This window comes from Ovis aries, chromosome 12 (genome assembly GCF_016772045.2).
Source record: "Ovis aries strain OAR_USU_Benz2616 breed Rambouillet chromosome 12, ARS-UI_Ramb_v3.0, whole genome shotgun sequence".
In the NCBI taxonomy this organism is placed as follows: Eukaryota; Metazoa; Chordata; class Mammalia; order Artiodactyla; family Bovidae; genus Ovis; species Ovis aries.
The window spans coordinates 39943081-39965707 of record NC_056065.1 but is presented as its reverse complement, the minus strand read 5'-3'; the positions used below and the strand labels follow the sequence as shown (position 1 = coordinate 39965707).

At 38.1% G+C, this 22627-nt stretch overlaps 1 protein-coding gene across 2 annotated transcripts in view; it reads left to right on the top strand.

Moving 5' to 3' along the window:
- Positions 1–22627, top strand: part of TNFSF18 (TNF superfamily member 18) — a 97813-nt gene that overhangs the window by 65659 nt on the left and 9527 nt on the right. The window contains exons 2-3 of one of the 2 annotated variants that reach the window (XM_060396479.1): positions 20265–20361; positions 21199–21369. In XM_060396479.1, the coding sequence (XP_060252462.1) occupies positions 21217–21369 (153 nt within the window). In that variant the 5' untranslated portion in view covers positions 20265–20361; positions 21199–21216. Of the gene's footprint in view, positions 1–20264; positions 20362–21170; positions 21370–22627 lie in introns of those variants that run through there. The other variant, XM_004013706.6, reaches the window with a different exon arrangement.

The window sequence follows — 22627 nt, the reverse complement described above, 5'->3', positions numbered from 1 at the left end:
TCATTCCTGCACCTTTTTTTCCCTTAGTTACAGCCACTGAGGGCTACTTCCTAGTTCCTGTGCACCAGCTTAATTATGGTGGTTTCTCTTGTTGCTGAGCACAGGCTGTAGAGTGTTGAGGCCTCAGTATTTGTGGCATTTGGTGTCAGACGTTGAAGCTCCAAGCTCTAGAGCACCGATTCCACAATTGTGGTGAATGAGCTTATTTTGCTCCAGGGAATATGAGATCTTCCCAGATCAAGCAAGAACTGCTATCTCCCACACTGGCAGGTGGATTCTTTACTACTGAGCCAGCAGGGAAGACCTATTTGACTTTTGATTATAGTTTTCCCCTTCACAGCCAAAAGAAGTGTCACTGTCAAGGAAATCAGCGTTTCTCTAGCTATGAGAAGATGAAAGAATCAGGGCTCATAAAGTCTTCTCCAAAAATTATGTATCTTGCCTGCTGTATCAGAATTCCAGATCACAAAGTGACTCACTCCTGATGTCCACCCAGAACTCCTTTCAGGGGGTGTTGAAACAGTTGCAGTGGCTATGACCTAATCTTTATAGAGGCACATGGAAAGTGCCAATTTTCAGGTGGCACAGACCCTTCAGGGTCATATATTTGACTATGATTTGGAAGATTTTCACGACCATTTAGTCATTTGGTGCTGGGAATGCTTTCCAGGGTTTGGGGAATATTTTCTATGACAGATCACTCAATGGGCTGTTCTTGGGCCTTTCCATAAACAATATCCAGATTTCTCTGTACTACCTATCTTTATTGAACTCTCATGGTTTAGGAAAGTATTCTTTCTTATCTCTTCTTCCCTTATCTAGAGTGACACCATTATCGTCACTGATCACATACAGAATGACATAACTTGCAATGATCAGTAAGAGAATGATTGTAGCCTGGGTCAAATCAGGAATGAGAAGCAAGTTATGTTGCAAAATGATTTTGATTGTGGACCATAGAGGGTCAGTGCATGGGTGTTCCTATCCAATGGAATGAAGCCATCTGGACTCAGTTATTAAAAGAAGTAGCTGAGGATTGACAAGTTGAGCATTAATAGACCAGGGAGATCATACCTTTAGTAAAATAAAATAAGCTTGTATCCTAATGTACACTTGACAATGTCAAGTGACTTGTATCCTGGTATTCAGAAGTCTAGCTTAATCCAAGTAGGTTTCAACAATTTTGTGCTATTGGTAACTACAGAAGAGTTTTCTCACTTTATTAAGATATGGTTATAGCCATTTCATTGTCCAAACATATAACAGTTCCAAGAGGAGACCTTTAAAATAAAGTTGATGTCACTAGGTGCCTGCAGTCATTGTGTTGAGAGTGCCTTTTAGGATCTCAAACCTGAGATAGCTCAGAAAGCTGAAATTCTTCACAATACAAGGACTTGTCAGAGATCACATCCCTATTGTCACCTACATATTTCCTTTGATGTCTGTACCTGAGCTACTCTACTATGAGTCGTTTCTTAGAAAATTGTATTGATATTTTGTGCTGAACTGTTCTTCATTCCTACACAGGTTTTTCACTAGTTGCAGCAAGTGGGGGCTAAATTCCAGTTCCAGTTCATGGACTTCTCATTGTGGTCATTTCTCGTGTTGCAGAGCACAGGCTATAGGAAGTTCAGGCTTCAGTATTTGTGGCATTTGGGCTCAGAAGTTTAAGCTTTGAGCCCTAGATCATAGGCTCCACAGTTGTGGTGAATGCACTTTTTGCTCCACAGAACATGGGATCATTCCTGACCAGGCATGGAACTGGTGTCTCCTGGATTGGCAGACAGATTTTTAAAATATTGAGCCACCAGTGAAGGCATATTTTGACTCTTAATATGAATTTTCCGTTCATTGCCAAAAAAAGTGTTACTGTGAATGAAATTAATGTTTCTTTAGGTATGAGAAGATGGAAGATTCGGGGCTCATAAAGACTTCTCTAGAAATTGTCTGTCTTGGCCTGCTCTGTCAAAATTCCAGATCACAGAGTACCTCCATCCTGACATCCATCCAGAGCTTCTTTCAGGGGTTGCTGAAGGTGGGAGCTGCCCTGGCCATGATTTAATCTGTGGGGAATAGTTTCATTGACAGGTCACTCACTGGGATGTTCCTGGACCTTTCCATAAACAATTTCCAAAATTCTCTGTACTACCTGTCTTTATTGAACTCTTGCGGTTCAGGGAGGTATTCATTCTTGTTGATTCTTGTCCTATCTAGATTTGCACCATTATCATCATCAATCACATAAAGAACTATATAACTTACTATGATCAGTCAGAGAATTATTGTAACTCAGGGTCAAAGTAGGAATAAGAAGCAAGTTACTTTGCATAACATTTTTGATTGTGGACAATAAAGGGTCAGTGCATAGGTGTTCCTGTCCAGTGGAATAGGCCATCTGGACTCTGTTATTAATAGAAATAGTTGAGAAGTGACATCTTGAGTATTAATAGACCAAGGAGATCATACTTGTCCCAAAAATAAGCATGAATGTCAGGCAACTGGTACCCTGGTACTCAGATGTCTAGGCTTATCCAAGTAGGTTTTAACAATTTGGTGCTATTGATAATTATAGAAGTGATTTCTGTCTTTAGTAACATATGGTTATAACAAGTTTATGGCCTAAACATATGAGTTTCAAGAGGAGACCTTTTAAAATAAGATTGTTGTCACCAGGTGCTAGCAGCCATTGTGTTGAGAATGAATATTATCATCTCAAATCTGACAGAACTCAGAAAACTGTAGTTCTTCACAATACAACAGCTTGTCAGAGATCACATCTCTATTGTGACCTAGATATTTCCTTGGATATCTGATCCACAGCTATTCTTTTTAAGATTTTATTAATGTTTTTGAGCTGAGCTGTTCTTCATTCCTGCACAGGTTTTTATCCAGTTGCAGTGAGGAGGGGGCTGCTTTCTGTTTCCAGTGTGCGGAATTCATTGTGGTGGCTTCTTTTGTTGCTGAGCAGAGGCTGTAAGGTGTTGAGGCCTCGGTATTTGTGGCATTTGGGGTTAGACTCTCGAGCTCTGAGCACTAAAGCACATGCTCCGTATATGTGGCAAATAGGTTTATTTTGCTCCAGGGGATATGGGATCTTAGGAGATCAGGCAAAGAACTCATCTCCTACATTGGCAGGTGGAAACTTTTACTACTGAGCCACCAGGGAAGGCCTATTTTGACTTTTGATTATAATTTTCCCCTTCATAGCCCAAACAAGTATCACTGTCAAGGAAATCAGTGATTCTCTAAGTATGGGAAAATGCAAGAATCAGGGCTCAGAGAGTTGTCTGCAGAAATTATCTGTCTCTTGGTCTGCTCTGTTAGAATTCCAGATCACAGCATGAGTCACTCCTGATTTCCACCCAGAACTCCTTTCAGGAGTTGTTGAAGGTAAGCAGCTGAAGTGACCGTGATTTAATATTTGTAGAGGTTCAAGACAAGTGCCAATTTTCAGTCAGTACAGCCACTTCAGGGTCATATATTTCACTATGGTTTGGAGGATTTTCATAACCATTTAGTCATTCGGTGCTGGGAATGCTCATTCGAGGGTCTGGGGAATGTTTTCATAGACAGATCACTCAATGGGCTGTTCCTGGACTTTTCTATAAAACAGTATCCAACATTATCTGGACTGCTTGTCTTAAGTAAGCTCTTGCTGTCCAGTGAAGTATTCCATGTTGTTTCTTTTTCCCATATATAGAGTTATAGAATGTTTTCTTCATTGATCCCATACACAACTACACAAAATGCAAAGTTAATAAGAGAATTACTGTTATTAAGAGGTCAAAACAGGAATAAGAAGCAAGTGACATTGGATAACATTTTGATTGTGGCTGATAGAAGGTCAGTGCATGGGTGTTCCTATCCAATGAAATAAGGCCATCTGGATTCAGTTATTAGTAGAATTAGTTGCCACAGTATCCACCTGAATACTAAAAGCCAAGGGTAATCATCCTTATTGGAAAAATAAGCTTGTATCTTAATGTCGACATGGCACTGCCAGGAAACTTGTACCCCGGAACACAGCTGTCTAGGCTTATCCAATTTTTTTGTTCCTCATATTGTGGCTATATATGTCATTACACAAATGTTTTCTCTGTTTATTAACATAAATTTTAATTTAATTGTCTAATCTAAAAGAGTTAGAGAGAACTTTAAAAATAAGGTCGTAGTCACCAGATGCTAGCAGCCATTATTTTTGTTTTTTTTTAAATTAATTTTTTTATTGAAGGATAATTTCTTTACAGAATTTTGCTGTTTTCTGCCAAACATCAACATAAATCAGTCATAAGTATACATATATCCCCTCTTGAAGCTCCCTCCCATCTGCCTTCCCATCCCACCCCTCTAGGTTGATATAGAGCCCCTGTTTGAGTTTCCTGAGACATACAGCAAATTCTGGTTAGCTATCTATTTTACATATGCTAATGTAAGTTTCCATCTTACACTTTCCATACTTCTCACCCTCTCCTCTCCTCTCCCCATGTCCATGAGTCTTTTCTCTATGTCTGTTTATCCATTGTTGCCCTGTAAGTAAATTCTTCAGTACCATTTTTCTAGATTCTGTATATATATGTTAGAATATAGTATTTCTCTTTCTCTTTCTGACTCATTTCACTCTGTATAATAGGTTCTAGGTTCATTCACCTCATTAGAACTGACTCAAATACATTCATTTTTATGGCTGAGTAATATTCCGTTATATATATATATATATATATATATATATATATATATATATATCTCACAACTTCTTTATCCATTCATCTGTCTATGGACATCTAGGTTGCTTCCATGTTCTAGCTACTGTAAATAGTGCTGCAGTGAACAATGAAATACATGTGTCTCTTTCAATTTTGGTTTCCTCAGGGTATATGCCTAGGAGTGGGATTGCTGGGTCATGTGGTGATTTTATTCCTAGTTTTTTAAGGAATCTCCACGTCATCTTCCGTAGTGGCTGTATCAGTTTACATTCCCACCAACAGTACAAAAGGGTTCCATTTTCTCCACAGCCTCTCCATCATTTATTGTTTGTAGACTTTTTGATGATGGCTATTCTGATCAGTGTGAGGTGATATCTCACTGTCGTTATGATTTGCATTTCTATAATAATGAGTAATGTTGAGCATCTTTTCATGCGTTTGCTAGCCATCTGTAGGTCTTCTTTGGAGAAATGTCAACATATGTCTTTTTCCCACTCTTTGACTGGGTTGTTTGTTTTTCTGGTATTGACTTGTATGAGCTGCTTGTATATTTTGGAAATTAATCCTTTGTCAGTTATTTCATTTGCTATTATTTTCTCCCGTTGTGAGTGCTGTCTTTTCACCTTGTTTATAGTTTCCTTTGTTGTGCAAAAGCTTTTAAGATTAACCAGGTCCCACTTGTTTACTTTTGTTTTTATTTCCATTACCCTAGGAGGTGGGTCATGGAGGATCTTGCTTTGATTTATGTCATAGAGTGTTCTGCCTATGTTTTTCTCTAAGAGTTTCTAGTTTCTGGTCTTACATTTATGTCTTTAGTTCATTTTAAGTTTATCTTTGTGTATGGTTTTAGGAAATGTTCTAATTTCATACTTTTATATGTGGCTGTCCAGTTTTCCCAGCACCATTTATTGAAGAGGCTGTCTTTGCTCCATTGTATATTCTTGCCTGCTTTGTCAAAAATAAGGTACCCATAGGTGTATGGGTTTACTTCTGGACTTTCTATCTTGTTCCATTTGTCTATATTTCTGTTTTTGTGCCAGTACCATACTGTCCTGATGACTGTAGCTTTGTAGTATAATCTAAAGCCAGAAAGGTTGACTCCTCCAGTTCCATTCTTCTATCTCAAGACTGCTTTGGCTATTCAGGGTCTTTTGTGTTTCCATATGAATTGTAAAACTTTTTGTTCTAGTTCTGTGAAAAATGGCACTGGTAATTTGATAGGGATCACATTGAATCTGTAGATTGCATTTGGTAGTATAGTCATCTTCACAATATTGATTCTTCCTACCCAGGAACATGGACTATCTCTCCATCTGTTTATGTCATCTTTGATTTCTTTCATTGATGTCTTATACTTTTCTGTGTACAGTTCTTTTGTCTCCTTAGGTAAGTTTATTCCTAGATATTTATTTCTTTTTGTTGCAATGGTGAATAGGATTGATTCCTTAATTGCTCTTTCTGATTTTTCATTGTTAGTATATAGAAATGCAAGTGATTTCTGTGTATTGACTCTGTATCCTGCAACTTTGCTAAATTCATTGATTAGCTCTAGTAACTTTTTGATATTCTCTTTAGGGTTTTCTTTGTACAGTATCATGTCATCTGCAAAGAGTGAGAGCTTTAATTCTTCTTTTCCCATCTGGATTCCTTTTATTTCTTTTTTATTTTTTTTTTCTAATTGCTATAGCTAGGACTTAAAGAACTATGTTGAATAATGGTGTTGAAAGTGGACACCCTTGTCTTGTTCCTGATCTTAGGGGGAATGCTTTCAGTTTTTCACCATTGAGAATAATGTTTGTTGTAGGCTTATCATATATGGCCTTTACTATGTTGAGGTAGGTTCCTTATATGCCCATTTTTTGAAGAGTTTTAATCATAAACAGGTGCTGAATTTTGTAAAGTCCTTTTCTACATCTATTGAGATGATCATATAGTTTTTATCTTTCAATTTGTATAGTATATCACATTGTTTTCCATATATTGAAGAATCCTTGCATCCCTGGAAGAAGCCCAACTTGATCAAGGTGTATGAGCTTTTTGATATGTTGTTGAATTCTGTTTGCTAAAATTTTGTTGAGGATTTTTGCATCTATGTTCATCAGTGATATTGGCCTATAGTTTTCTTTTTCTGTGTTGTCTTTGTCTGGTTTTGGTATCAGGGTGATGATGGCCTCATAGAATGAGTTTGGAAGTGTTCCTTCCTTTTCAATTTTTTGAAAGACTTTTAGAAGGATAGGCATTAGCTGTTCACTATATGTTTGATAGAATTCTCCAGTGATGACATCTGGTCCTGGGCTATTGCTTTTTGGGAGATTTTTGATCATAGCTTCAATTTCAGTGCTTGTAATTGGGTTGTTCATAATTTATATCTTCCTATTTAGTCTTGGAAGATTCAACTTTTCTAAGAATCTGTCCATTTCTTCCAGGTTATCCATTTTATAACCATTTTGTTGTTCATAATAGTCTCTTATAATCCTTTGTGTTTCTGCATTGTCTGTTGTAACCTGTCCTTTTTCATTTCTCATTTTGTTGATTTGATTCTTCTTTTTTTCTTGATGAGTCTGGCTAAGGGTTTGTCAATTTTGTTTATCTTCTCAAAGAACTAGCTTTATTAATCTTTACTATTGGTTCTTTCATTTCTTTTTCATTTATTTCTGCTCGGATCTTTATGATTTCTTTCCTTCTACTAATTTTTTTTTGTTGTTGTTCTTTTTCCAGTTGTTTTAGGTGTAAAGTAAGGTTGTCTATTTCTTGTTTCTTGATATATATACAACCCTGTATTGTTGTTTTGCTTTTGTTACAATTATGGGATTGTATTGCAATAAACTTCCCTCCTAGCACTGCTTTTGCTGCATCCCAAAGGTTTTGATTCCCTGGTGGCTCAGACGGTAAAGCGTCTGCTTGCAATGTGGGAAACCCGGGTTTGATCCCTGGGTTGGGAAGATCCCCTGGAGAAGGAAATGGCAACCCACTCCAGTACTCTTGCCTAGAATATTCCATGGATGGAGGAGCCTGGTGGGCTACAGTCCATGGGGTCACAAAGAGTCAGATATGACTGAGTGACTTCACAATAGGTTTTGAGTTGTCATGTTTTCATTGTCACTTGTTTCTAGAATTTTTTTTTGATTTCCCTTTTGATTTCTTCAGTAACCTGTTGGTTATTTAGAAAAGTGTTGTTTAATCTCCATGTGTTTGTGTTTCCTACAGTTTTTTTCTTGTAATTGATGTCTAGTCTCATAGTGCTGTGGTCAGAGAAGATGCTTGATATGATTTCAGTTTTCTTAAATGTACTGAGACTTGATTTGTGACCCAAGATGTGGTCTGTCCTGGAGAATGTTCCATGTGCGCTTGAGAAGAAGGTGTATTCTTCTGCATTTGGATGGAATGTCCTGAAGATATCAATGAGATCCATCTCGTCTAATGTATCATTTAAGACTTGTGTTTCCTTATTAAATTTCTGTTTTGATGATCTGTCCATTGGTGTGAGTGGGGTGTTAAAGTCTCCTACTATTATTGTGTTATTGTCAATTTCTCCTTTTATGTGTGTTAGTGTTTGTCTTATATATTGAGGTGCTCCTATGTTGGGTGCATATATATTTACAATTGTTATGTCTTCCTCTGGGATTGATCCCTGATCATTATATAATGTCCTTCCTTATCTCTTGTCATCTTTATTTTAAGGTCTATTTTGTCTGATATGAGGATTGCTACTCCAGCTTTCTTTTGCTTTCTATTTGCATGGAATATGTTTTTCTATCCTCTCACTTTGAGTCTATATGTGTCTTGAGATCTGAAGTGGGTTTCTTGTAGACAGCATGTATATGGGTCTCATTTTTCTTTTTCTTTTTTTTATCCATTCAGCCAGTCTGTGTCTTTTGGCTTGGTTACATTTAAAGGAATTATTGATATAAAAGTTCCTATTGCCACTTTCTAATTGTTTGGGGTTGATTTTGTAGATCCTTTTTCTTTTGTTGTATTTCTTGACTATATGAGTCCATTTAATATTTGTTGTAAAGCTGGTTTGGTGATACTGAATTCTCTCAACTTTTGCTTGTCTGAAAAGCTTTTTATTTCTCCATCAATTATGAATGAGATCCTTGCCAGGTACAGTAATCTTGGTTGTAGATTTTTCCCTTTCAGTACTTTAAATATACCCTGCCATTCCCTTCTGGCCTGCAGAATTTCTGCTGAAAGTTCAACTGTTACGCATATGGGGTTTCCCTTGTATGTTACTTGTTGCTTCTCCCTTGCTTTTAATATTCTTGCTTTGTGTTTAGTCTTTGTTAGTTTGATCAGTATGTGTCTTGGCATGTTCCTCCTTGGGTTTATCCTGTATGGGACTCTCTGTGCCTCTTGGACTTGTTGGCTATTTCCCTTTCCATGTTGAGGAAATTTTCAACTATAATCTCTTCAAAAGATTTCTCATACCCTTTCTTTTTCTCTGCTGCTGCTGCTGCTAAGTCGCTTAAATCGTGTCCAACTCTGTGCGACCCCATAGATGGCAGCCCACCAGGCTCCGCTGTCCCTGGGATACTCTGGGCAAGAGCACTGGAGTGGGTTGCCATTGCCTTTTCCGTTCTTCTTCTGGGACCCCTATAATTCAAACGTTGGTTCATTTGATACGGTCTGAGAAGTCTCTGAGACTGTCCTCAGCTCCTTTCATTCTTTTTACTTTATTCTGCTCTTCAGAAATTATTTCCACCATTTTATCTTCCAGCTCACTGATTCATTCTTCTGCTTCAGATATTCTGCTATTGATTCCTTCTAGAGTATTTTTAATTTCAGTAATTGTGTTGTTTGTCTCTGCATGTTTATTCTTTAATTCTTCTGTGTCTTTGTTAATTGATTCTTGCATTTCCTCCATTTTGCTTTCAAGGTTTTTGATCATCTTTACTATCATTATTCTGAATTCTTTTCCAGGTAATTTTCCTATTTCCTCTTCATTTATTTGGACTTCTGTGTTTCTAGTTTGTTCCTTCATTTGTGTAGTATTTCTCTGCCTTTTGATGTCTTTTTAAAGTTATTGTGTTTGAGGTCTCATTTTCCCAGGCTTCAAGGAAAATTCAATTCTTTTCTTGAAGGAGTTTGAATTCTTTCTTCCTTTTGTTTTCTGCCCTCCTCAAGTTGGTCCAGTGGTTGGTGTGAACTTCGTATAGGGTAAGATTTGTGCTGGGTTATGTTTGTTTGTTTTTCCTCTGATGAGCAAGACTAAGTGAGGTGGTACTCCTGTCTGCTGATGATTGGGTTTGTAGTTTTGTTTTGTTTGTTTAGATGAGGTGCCCTGCACAGGGTACTACTGGTGGTTGGGTGATGCTTGGTCTTGTATTTCAGTGGTTTCCTTTGTATGAATTCTCAATATTTGATACTCCCTAGGGTTAGTTCTCTGGTAGTCTAGGGTCTTGGAGTCAGTGCTCCCACTCCAAAGGCTTAGTTTTTGATCTCTGGTCAGGAATGAAGATTCCACAAGTGGTTTGTTATGGCATTAAGGGAGAGTAAAGAAAATATCCAAAAATGAGAAACCGAAGATGAACCCCCAACAAATGGCAGTTACAAAATCAGGCAAGTAATAATTAAAATAATGGAATATGAACATATTCATATACACCCATGAGCAAAATGAAAAAAGTCCAAAAAAAGGTACAGTAGATTGATCCAGTGAACAAAGGAAATAAAAATTATATTTACCAGTTAAGAACAAAGCTAAATTAAGCACAAACTGCAAAATAAAGCTAAAGCAAGGTGCCAGGTGTGGAATAAAGAAAAGAAAACTAAACTAACAAATATGTTGAGAGGAAAGGAAAGAAAGAAAAGAAAGAATAGATATGCAAAGTTAAGTAGAGGTAGATGAAGAAGATTTATTTACATTAAAGATTAACTTCAAGTGGAAAAGAGCAGTAGGAAAGGCAAATGAAGGAATAAATTAGAAAAAATATAATAAGTTTTTAAAAATTAAAATTATAAAAAAAGAGAAAGAAAACAGAAGAAGGAAGCAAAAAGGGAAAAAGAAGGAAAACTCCACAGAACTGCAAAAGCCCAATGTAGAGGCTGTGGTTTATAACAACAATAGAAAGTGTGACTGAATATACATATACACCCATAAGAAAAATCAAAACAGTCCAACTAAAATTAAGTACAATAGATTGACCCAGCAAAGAAAGGAAACCAAAAATGATATCTACCAGAACAAAACTAATTAAAGCACAAACTGGAAAACAAAACTAAAGCAAGTTTCCAATTGGGGAATAAACAATGAAAAGAAAACTAACAAACATGTTGAGAGGAAAGGAAAGAAAGAATAGATATGCACAGTTAAATAGTGGTAGATGAAGATTTATATATGTTAATGATTAACTGCAAGGGGAAAAGAACAATAGGAAAAGTAAACAAAGGAATAAATATAGAAAAATAATACTATGTTTAAAAATTTTAAAATTAAATAAAAGAGGAAAAACAAAAAAAAGAGGAAAACTCCACAGAACTGCAAAAGCCCAACACAGAGCCAGAGGTTTATGACAACAATAAAAAATCTGATTGAAAGAAAAGAACAACAACAACAAAAACACTGAAAAGGTTAATTGGATTTCTTAGCACCAATAAAATCAACAACTACTACAGAGGAAGGAAAAAAGGGGAAAAAAAGAGAAAAAAAAATCCAAAAGAATCTACAGAACAAGTCAAAATATAAGAATAATAAATGTTTTTCTCCCAGATGTTCAAGCTGGTTTTAGAAAAGGCAGAGGAACCAGAGATCAAGTTGCCAACATCTGCTGGATCATGGGACAAGCAAGAGGGTTCCAGAAAAGCATCTATTTCTGCTTTATTGACTATGTCAAAGCATTTGACTGTGTGGATCACAATAAACTGTGGAAAATCCTGAAAGAGATGGTAATACCAGACCATCTGACCTGTCTCCTGAGAAATCTGTATGAAGGTCAGGAAGCAACAGTTAGAACTGGACATGGAACAACAGACTGGTTCCAAATAAGAAAAGGAGTACATCAAGGCTGTATATTGTCACCCTGCTTATTTAACTTCTATGCAGAGTACATCATGAGAAACGCTGGGCTGGAAGAAGCACAAGCTGGAATCAAGATTGCTGGGAGAAATATCAATAATCTCAGATATGCAGACGACACCACCCTTATGGCAGAAAGTGAAGAGGAACTAAAAAGCCTCTTGATGAGAGTGAAAGAGGAGAGTGAAAAAGTTGGCTTAAAGCTCAACATTCAGAAAACTAAGATCATGGCATCTTGTCCCATCACTTCATGGGAAATAGATGGGGAAACAGTGGAAACAGCATCAGACTTTATTTTCTTGGGCTCCAAAATCACTGCAGATGGTGATTGCAGCCATGAAATTAAAAGATGCTTACTGCTTGGAAGGAAAGTTATGATCAACCTAGGTAGCACCCCACTCCAGTACTCTTGCCTGGAAAATCCCATGGACGGAGGAACCTGGTAGGATCCAGTCCATGGGGTTGCTAAGAGTCGGGCATGACTGAGTGACTTCACTTTTCATTTTCATGCTTTGGAGAAGGAAATGGCAACCCACTCCAGTGTTCTTGCCTGGAGAATCCCAGGGATGGAGGAGCCTAGTGGGCTGCTGTCTATGGGGTCGCACAGAGTCAGACACGACTGAAGTGACTTAGCAGCAGCAGGTAGCATATTGAAAAGCAGAGACATTACTTTGCCAACCAAGGTCCGCCTAGTCAAGGCTATGGTTTTTCCAGTGGTCATGTATGGATGAGAGAGTTGGACTATGAAGAAAGCTGAGTGCTGAAGAATTGATGCTTTTGAACTGTGGTGTTGGAGAAGACTCTTGAGGACCACTTGAACTGCAAGAAGATCCATCTAGTCCATCCTAACGGAGATCAGTCCTGGGTGTTCATTGGAAGGACTGATGTTGAAGCTGAAACTCCAATACTTTGGCCACCTCATGTGAAGAGTTGACTCATTGGAAAAGACCCTGATTCTGGGGAAAGATTGAGGGCAGGAGAAGAAGGGGATGACAGAGGATGAGATGGCTGGATGGCATCACCGACTCGATGGGCATGAGTTTGGGTAAACTCTGGGAGCTGGTGATGGACAGGGAGGCCTGGTGTGCTGTGATTCATGTCTCAAAGAGTCAGACACGACTGAGTGACTGAACTGAACTGAACTGATCAACTCCTATTTAAAAGAGAGAAGGTGCTCAATCAAAGGCAGTTGTTCCTGATGCTGTGCTTGCTGTCCACATTGTTACTACCAGGAGAATATGCATACCAGTCTTTGTGTTTTCAGCATATTCATGAATGATTCTAATAATTGTTGAAATCACCTGTCACCTTTACCACAATTACTGTCCTATCTATCTTCTCTTTGAGCCTTCTGGGACTTCTATTTTCTACATTGAAACTCAATTATCCTATCCTTGGGTTCCGACAACTTGATTTGGCTCTAAATTTCTCTTTTAATTAATACTCTGACTCTATTATTACTCTCATCCTTCAGTTAATACAAAGGATAAAGTTAAAAATAAATGTATGCTATATGTGTGTGTGTGTATTTGTATTGAAGTGTAAAGGGCTTTTTTTCTCTTTTTGCTAAGCAAAATTGCTTAAGGAAATTTTTGGCTGGAAATAGTATGGAAATAGCAAGTTCTATTTTTATCCTAATTTAAAATTTGATTTCAACTCCAGCTCCATCTGGAAACCTGAGTCATTTTGAGACTAAGAAGGAATAAAAGAAAGAATTTGAAATTAAAGACAAAGCATAAAATTGTGCCTGTTTGAAAAAGATAAGATGATTCAGTAGAGCTTTTTTTCAAAAGATATATTAGGAGATATCATATTCAGAAATGAAGCACATAGAATCCTTAATGTTGTAAATTGTTTCTCACTGTAAAATCTTTCCACTACTAAAGCCAAGTTCAGGTACTTATTGATGCATCAAGACAGAATGAAAAAAATAGGTTTTAGAATTAGTTTTGGATTTGAATTTTAGTAGTTTTGTGACTGGTTTGGTTTTGTTCTTTATAATTTTCTTTTTTATGGTTTACATTAGAAATCGACACTCGAGCAGCTGGTTCATGACATAATCTAGGAATTCATGAGATGAGGGACCAGGAGAGGAAGTAAGAGGCTGTGTACGTGTTGGGTGGAGAACGTCCCTACTTTCAGCCAAAGAGATTTCCCTGAGGCTTGCTGGGTGATGAAAGACCTGAAATAACTGAAGCCTTATCTTTCCAAATGCTCATAGCTAACTCTTTGGGGATGTTTACTCTTTATTTAGCAAATGGAAACTGCTTGCTACCTCAGCTGGCACCATTTCATCATACAGCATTCCACAGCATTGTCTGTGGTTCAGGCTTTTTCCCACTGGTGTATCAGCCTGCGCTTTCCTCTTTATAGTGGGCATCCTACTGTACTCAGTCAGGGCTGGAGTCATCAAACCAGATAGACGAGTATCTTGGCCTGAGCAACTCCAGATGTCTTGGAAATTCTCACTTAGGAGACTGGGAAAGTTACATAGAGCCATTCCCTGAGAAAGCAGTAAGTGAAACTTGTCTTGAAATTGAAACATTTTCCATGGAGACTCAAATGTTAGAAAACCAGCAATTACCAGACAATGAATTTTTTAAGATCAGAGGTCTTATCATATTCTTTCTGATTTCTCCATTGCCAAGTAAAGTGCCTGAAACACTGTCAAACTACACAGACACACATGCACACAAAATATATATTTATTGTACTATATAGCATACATAATATATATGTACATATTATGCTATATATAAATATAAAATTATTATGCTATATATAAATGCAAATTATCAGTATATAACATATTAGTAAATTAACACAAATTCACTTAGCTTAGGGGAATGGGATATCATGAGGTTTTTTCATCTGGTAATGTCTCTTTAGATGTACCAGCCTACTCATTGCCTCCTTTATAAGCTTGCCCTTAACCTGAGTGAGGTCAGGTGTTTGGTTCTTATCTTCCTACATAGTTCTCCCCATGTTGCTTTGTATATTGTCTCTTTCTCTAGCTACCTGTGAAAACCAAACCAAACCAAAAAGCAGCAAGAAATTTGAAGATAAGGACTGGCCCTTTTCTATCAGTACTTAACTTCTTAACATACTTGGTACCTAGAAGGCAGTCAATAATGTTTTCTAAATGAGTGAGGATAAAATCCTTTTCCTGTATTTTGGATCCATTTCATTTATAAAAGTCAAAACCTGCCTTTACTCATGTAGGTTCTCAGTGCCAAAACCAACAAACCGAGCCTTGAGCCAGAGAATCTAAATTGGATGGTGTAAGATCAGTATTAAAAATGGGAAACCGGAAGATGAAGTATCTCATTGATTTCTGTATGAACACGTTACAGTTAGGTGTTGAATGCAGTGAATGTGCTGATTGTTCTTCACTGGTGGAGTGTGTATGTGGTAGCTTGTCAAATGAAGAAAATAAGCTGAATTTTAAAGGGAAAAATACCTTCCTACTCTCTCCTCTGCCAGGGCTGCCCAAGAAATCCAGGAGATTTGGTGATGCTTAGTGTCAGGAATGATGCTAAAGCTGAAACTCCAATACTTTGTCCACCTCATGCAAAGAGTTGACTCATTGGAAAAGACTCTGATGCTGGGAGGGATTGGGGGCAGGAGGAGAAGGGGACAACTGAGGATGAGATGGCTGCATGGCATCACTGACTTGATGGACTTGAGTTTGAGTGAACTCTGGGAGATGGTGATGGACAGGGAGGCCTGGCGTGCTGCAATTCATGGGGTCGCAACGAGTTGGACATGACTGAGCGACTGAACTGAACTGAGTCTCAGGAATATTAAGACCCTCTTATTTCAATTAGGTTGATAGGTGAAATATAGTTCTCTGGTGATCCATTTGATACTGGGCAAGATAGACTTTAATACCAAATCCCTTCATTATGGCTTCTGGGGTGGTGTTTAATGGTTTTAAGTAGGAAGTATCATGTCATGCTGCATAATGGAAAATTTATTTTGGTCTAGTTTCCAAGCAGGAAGTAATCCTTCCCATCAAATTGTGCTTAAGATGCTTCTCTTATGGCCAAGACACTGACACAATACTGGTTAGGCTAGAGAGAACTGCCCCCTGCTACCCACCCCCCCCTTCACACACACAAGACAACAACAAACCACTCACATAAAGGACTCAGGCTAGACAGGGACCTACTACCTGACACAGCCTTTCTCAAAGATTAGCATTTAGGCAGGAAACTAGCACAGGAAGGCTTCCATGGAAATTGGTCAATAGACTTGCTGCTTAAAGACTGTACTTGAGTCAGTAAAACATAGACAAACAATGAAGAATTTGGTAAGGACTCCAAAAAAATGGACATGTAAAACAGCACAGAACAAGATAATATGGGGCATAGAAGAGGGTCCCCAAGTCATGGAAGAAAAACAGTTTTAATTCAAATAGTTTCCTAGGCCACCCTGGTTAGAGTTGTTATTAGCTCCTTAAGTAAGTAAGTGAAGTCGCTCAGTCGTGTCCGACTCTTTGCGACCCCATGGACTATAGCCTACCAGGCTCCTCTGTCCATGGGATTTCCAGGCAATAGTACTGGAGTGGATTGCCATTTCCTTTTCCAGTGGATCTTCCTAACCCAGGGATTGAACCTGGGTCTCCCGCATTGTAGACAGACGCTTTACCATCTGAGCCACCAGGGAAGGAACTAATTAGTTATTAGTTCCATAAGAGATCATACTCTTGTGATCTAGAGATTGATGTGTATCTTGTAGAATTTATTGTACATATAATATGTAAATATGTATATATGTAAACATGTATTTCTATATGTACATATGTATTTATTTATATATAGTGTCGTTGTTGAGTTGCTCAGTCCTGTCCTACTCTTTGTGACCCCATAGATTGCAGCATGCCCAGCTCCCATGTCCTTCACCATCTCCAGAAGTTTGCTCCGATTCATGTCCATTGAGTCGGTGATACCATCCAACCATCTCATCCTCTGCCACCCCTTTCTTCTTTTGCCTTCAATCTTTCCCAGCATCAAGGTCTTCTGTACAGAATTCTTTACAGAGTAGACATTTACCAGTTTTAACAGAGACTTGTTGTCTTCATAAAATTCCAAGTTTAAAACCATATTTATGTATCATGTCTGCTTATTTTCTATCATATATCATCTATGTGGAGAAGGAAATGGCAACTCACTCCAGTATTCTTGCCTGGGAAATCCCATGGACAGAAGAGCCTGGTGGACAACAGTTCATGGGATTGCAAAAGAATAGGACACAACTTAGCAACTAAATAACAATTCAGTCACCTATTTATGTAGTATCTTCAAGTCAACTGGGCCTTATTTGTCATAACAGTGAATACTCTGAAATCCACAGTAGACAAAATCAGTTGTGCAGTTGTGAATTCTGGCACATGGACTATTTCTGATTAAATATGCTACACCATACATTATCACAAGCATAAAGCCATGGTAAATAGTGTATTGGCTTCCCTGGTGGCTCAAATGGTAAAGAACTCACCTGCAATGCGGGAGACCTGGGTTCAATCCCTGAGTTGGGAAGATCCCCTGGAGGAGGACATGGCAACCCACTCCAGTATTCTTGTCTGGAAAATTCCCATGGACAGAGGAGCCTGGTGGGCTACAGTCCATGGGGTTGCAAAGAGTCAGACATGAATGAGCAACTAAGAATGGCTTGGTGTGTAGAGGGCATGGGGTAGGGAGTGCAGACCTCAGCAATACAGGATTTTGGAGAAATCTGATGTCTATATAATACTCTCTCACAGATTTCAATATGCATCCCATGCGGTTTACACAGCAACTACTGGATAAACTTCATCATCAAGAGTGGAAAAAAGTGTTTTGGAGTCCAATACCTGGGGATTCAATCCCTGTTCTACCAGTGTGGGCAAATGATTCATGCTCTCGAATGTCAGTTTCATTATTTGTATATATGGTGATGTCAACACAGGGCTGCTTGATATTCTAATGTAACTGTGCACAGAGAAGGCACAGCCTAGGTGCCCAATTCATTTTAGTGTGATTCAGTCAATGACTGAACCATAGCCAAGTTTCTGTGTATCTAATTCATTCTGAATTAAAAAGAACCGTGAATACAAAGTTGCTTAATCAACTGTAGCTTTTATGCTGTTTCTAATCTGAAAAATATAGAAAAAACATTTTGTTTACTTGTTTTTCTGAAATTCCTCATTTGTCAGCTCTTGAATCAGACTACCAGATCCATTCAAAAGTTTGGTCTTTTGTCACTTGTTCACAAATTAAAATTTCTAACATTTATGTAAGGCTTATACCTCAACTCAGAAAAGAATTCCCTCCTTTCTCTGGTTAAACAATAATTTCCAACCTGTCTTCTCAACTATTTTAGCTCCTTTAGATCTGTGTTTGCTGATGCTCTGTCTTCTAGTATTCATTTGGGTTTCTGTCTCCCTATATGTACAGTTTAAATCCAGCTGGGCAGCAAATTACTTGACAGCTGTGCCCTTTTTTTTTTTTAATACCCCTCAAAGCTCTTAGCACAGTAGTTGGCTGAGAGTAAATATTCAACACAGATTTGCTAATTGAACTTAATTTAAAAAATTCACTCCAAGTATCTGAGCCAGTGTCAGGCCATAAATACAGAAGCTTCATGTGTTCAGTGTTCATTTTCTTCTTGTAGGATCCTGAGATGTCAATTCAGAGAGTAGCAAAGAGGTACCAATGATGACTCATTAATTTAGAGTTTTGAAAGTCTTCCCTACTGCCACTTGTCCTAACCTGAAAGTTCTTCATTTTGGAAACTGTTTCGTGGAAAGAAGTCCTGGAATGTATTCTTTTATTTTTTCTTTTGGAAGGAACATACTGGATTCTACTTTACTTCTGTCACTGTTTTCTTCTGTGGCCTTGTGTATGTCTCTTTCTTTCTTGGAACCTCATTTTCTCCTCTGTGGAATTAGTTGACTGAACTACCCATACTGGGTAGTTCTTTATAGCTCTCTTTTTTTAATAGGTCTCTTGCTGTTGGTTCAAAGTTTAATTTCTTTATTTAAAAAACTGCATTGAAATATAGTTGATTTACTATGCTGTGTTGGTTTCAGCTATACAATAAAGTGATTCAGTTACACACATATATACGAATATTTATATTCCACTTTTTTAACATTCTCTCTTCCATTATAGTTTATGACAAGGTATTGAGCATAGTTCCTAGTACTTGGAATATATTCTTCTTGAGATAAGCATGTCATAGTTTAAAGATATGTTCAGAAGGTTGAAATAGTCAGGATATTTGAGAACCTAATCTTGGTTAAGGGCAGAAGAAGGAGCTGGATTATATTTGGAACAGTTCCTCATTTAAGGAAATGTTTACTGAATTGAGTAAGCAGAGGCAATTCCAATTAAAATTTGGAGAGGAATCAGGAGAAGGAACAAATCAGAGAAGCAGGAAGGAAATAGTCTGCCTTTTCAGTAGTCAATTTTAAATTCTGTGCTGACGTTTATGCCTTTCAGACATGATAAAGAGAAGAGCTGTGGGTAGAATGAATCAATTTTTTCTAGAGTCAGTTTATTATTCTTCTCTGAATCACAGCATCCTGGACAGAGCCACAAAACATTGCAGTATTGAAAAATTATTCCCATGTAACTCAGTGACTCTTCTTCAGAGATATTTGGGCCAAGTTAAATTTGATAACTCAGTGAGAAATATTGCTTCAATTAGTGTGGTACTAAAAAAAAGGGTTACAAGACAGCATCTCTAGGCCTAGGTCCCCACTCCACTATCACCCAGTCATTAATGGTGTGATACACCTCTCAAAGGTTTTTCCCTTTTTAAATTTACTTAGTTTTTGGTGTGCTGGGTCTTTGTTGCTAAATGCAGGCTTTCTCTAGTTGTGGTGACCAGGGGCTACTCTTTGTGGTACCCAGTTTTCTCATTGCAGTGGTTTCTCTTATTGTGGAGCTAGGCCCTAGGCACACAGGCTTCAGTAGTTGTTGCTCCCAGGCTCTACAGTGGGGAGCACAGTAGCTGGAGCACAGAGGCTTTAGTTGCTCTGCAGCATGTGGAATCTTCCCAGACCAGGGATTAAATCCATGTCCCCTGCATCAGCAGGTGGGTTCTTATCCACTGTATGTGTTAGTCACTCAGTCATGTCCGGCTCTTTCCACCTCCATGGGGTGTAGGCTGCTAGCCTCCTCTATCCATGTGATTTTCCAAGCAAGAATACTGGAGTGGGTTGCCATTTCCTTCTCCCTATCCACTGTACCACCAGGGAAGTCCTCAAGTTCTTTTATCCTTAGCATCCTCTTCCAGAAATGAGGATGTTCAATAGGCTTTTCCCCTAATTGAAAAAAAAAAAAAAAAACCAAAACCTTTGATTCTTAGAAATTTTTTCTTCAAAATACTTTTTTACCTTTTATTTGAAAGAACATCAGATGACGGTAAATATTTTAAAAATCATTCTCTTCTAGGGTTTCATAATTGATTCAGTCTTGACAACATCTCTCCAAAGGGTGAAGAGAGAAGCAGTTATGGAACACTTCTTAGCCAAAACTTTACATCTCTTTCATTCTCAGAAAAGCATTATGAAGTGGAAATTTTCTCCAATTTTACCATGAAGGAAATGAAGAATATGCTGATGGCCACTGAGCAGATAAGAACTGCCTCTCTCAGGTCTGTCTGAGTTAAAAACCCTTATTCTTTCTAGCATATAATTCTGGCATTGTGTGTGGGGCGGCAGGGGAAGAGGTGAGGGGAGAAGGCAGGTATTCCATTTAACAGATGGAAAGACTGAGTACAGTGAACCAGGAGACTTCCTCAGTTTTGCAATAAATCAGTATTTTTGATTCCAGGATGAAAACTTCAGGTTTTTGGAATAGAGTGTAAGCTCAGACTGGAGGACAGGGTGCAAGAAAATATCTTTTTATGATAATTTTATTTTTATTTGATGCCAGCATTGAATTTTCAGGGTTTCAAAATGGTGAGATATAAAAGAATTAAGCTTGTTGTATTGACATTTTAAAAATTAAATTCGAGACTGTCTTTGAATGAACACATTTTATGCCCTAGAAATCCATTAGTAGTTTGGAAACTATTTTTTCCAAACCATGCATCCCAGCCTCCCTAATCTACTGCCTCACACATATACATTTGGAGAAAAAAGGCGTAATCTTGAACTTTATTTTTTCCTTACAGAAAGTAATTATCTGGAAATAATTTGTAATACTGCCCAGTTCCGTAGTTGTTCTTGGTTTAGGAAATAATTTTTTCCCCTTTTAACTTCCCTTGTTTTCTTCTTTTAATCCTCTGTGTTTGTATTGGCTTTTAGCCCTGTGCATTGGGCCTAGTGCCAAGTGAGAGTCAGCACTTAGCCTAGAAGTATCATTTTTCAACACACAGAATCAGGAGGAAAACCCCGCCTCTCACACCCACTACTAATTAGCATACTATTCTACAAAACTGACTAGTTGCACCATGTGCTCATCATTTGTGAGTTTCTGCTTTCCACAGCTCTCATTCCTGCAGAGAATGAGTTTGAGCCACATGGAGAATATGCCTTTAAGCCATTCAAGTCTTCAAGGAGCACAGAGACCATCCTGGAAACAATGGCTCCTCTACTCAACAGTAATTATTGTGCTTTGCTCCTTCAGTGCACTAATCTTTATTTTTTTTCCACTCAAGGTAAGGAGACAACAGAATCTAAGGTTGCAATTTATTGTACTCCTCTTTTCTTTTGTTAAGTCTAGTTGTTAGCATTGTCACTCAGTATTGTTAGAGCTTTGAAAGAAAGAGATGTAAGGTAAGTAATAGATGGTGTAGTCTATCTTTGAGAAGAGAAATGCACTGAACTGGGAGTAAGAAGATACAAATTCTGGGTTTAGGTCTCTCAATAACTAGCTGTATGCATTTGAAAGACATTTAATCTTTCTGGTTCTCAGTTTCTTCATCTGAAAAGTGGTGGTAGGGAAATGGATTTGTTCATCATCATGTCCCTTCTAGCTATAAAATACAGTGATTAATAATTTATCTAAGGGTGGTATAGAACATAAAGGGAGTCAAGAGGGGGGCAATGACTTAGGGCTAGGTTGATCAGGGAAGGCTTCATGGAGGAAGGAGGAAGTACTTTCTTTTTGGGAAGCCCCTGATGCTTATTGGGAATTTCCCACTGAGCTCCACTCCAAATTATGGGTCTAGTAAAGAGAATGGAGATCCATTAGATTTTTAGTAAAAGTTTTTTCTGACTGTTGTTTACATAGTGCTGATCAGAAAGAACATAAATACCTTATTTAATTTAGGATTTAGCCAATTCCTGGGTACATCTGAAAACAGTGACTGCAGAAACATTTTTCTAAGGGACAGGTTGACCAGTTAAGATTTCAAAGACATGGTTCTACTACTAAAGATATTTGAAAGCAACTGAGAAAAGATACAGGAGGAAACAGTACAGAGAAGATGCTGATGTTAACCTAGGGCAAGCAGAGCTTTGGCCAAGTTTTTACACAGTAGCCCATTAATTTGTATTTTGTAACTGTACACAATGGTGTACAAGAAAGGAATTTGTGACCACATTCCCCACTGTCTCAAGGAATGTTCCAAGCAGACCTCTGAACTCTCTGGACAGTGAAGCTTTGAGCAGGTGGGAAAAAAATCGTTAGGAATTCTTTGTTTCAATTTCTGAAGAAAGGGAAGGGTGAGAATAGCAACAGCTTAAATTTGGAAGTGCCTTTTCCTTCTCAAAACTACTCCACATGCTATTAGCCTGATGACATTGGAAAACATAGGGTAGGTTTTCCATGTCATCAGTTCCTGCATGTGTCTGGGGACTCAGTGCCTGGGAGAGAAGAGAAGTGTCTTTCTCAGAGGCACACAGCTGCTCTTGCAAAGGGAAGGAGGGGGTCTCACACTCCCAGAGGCATTTAGGACACCTCTTGCCAACGTT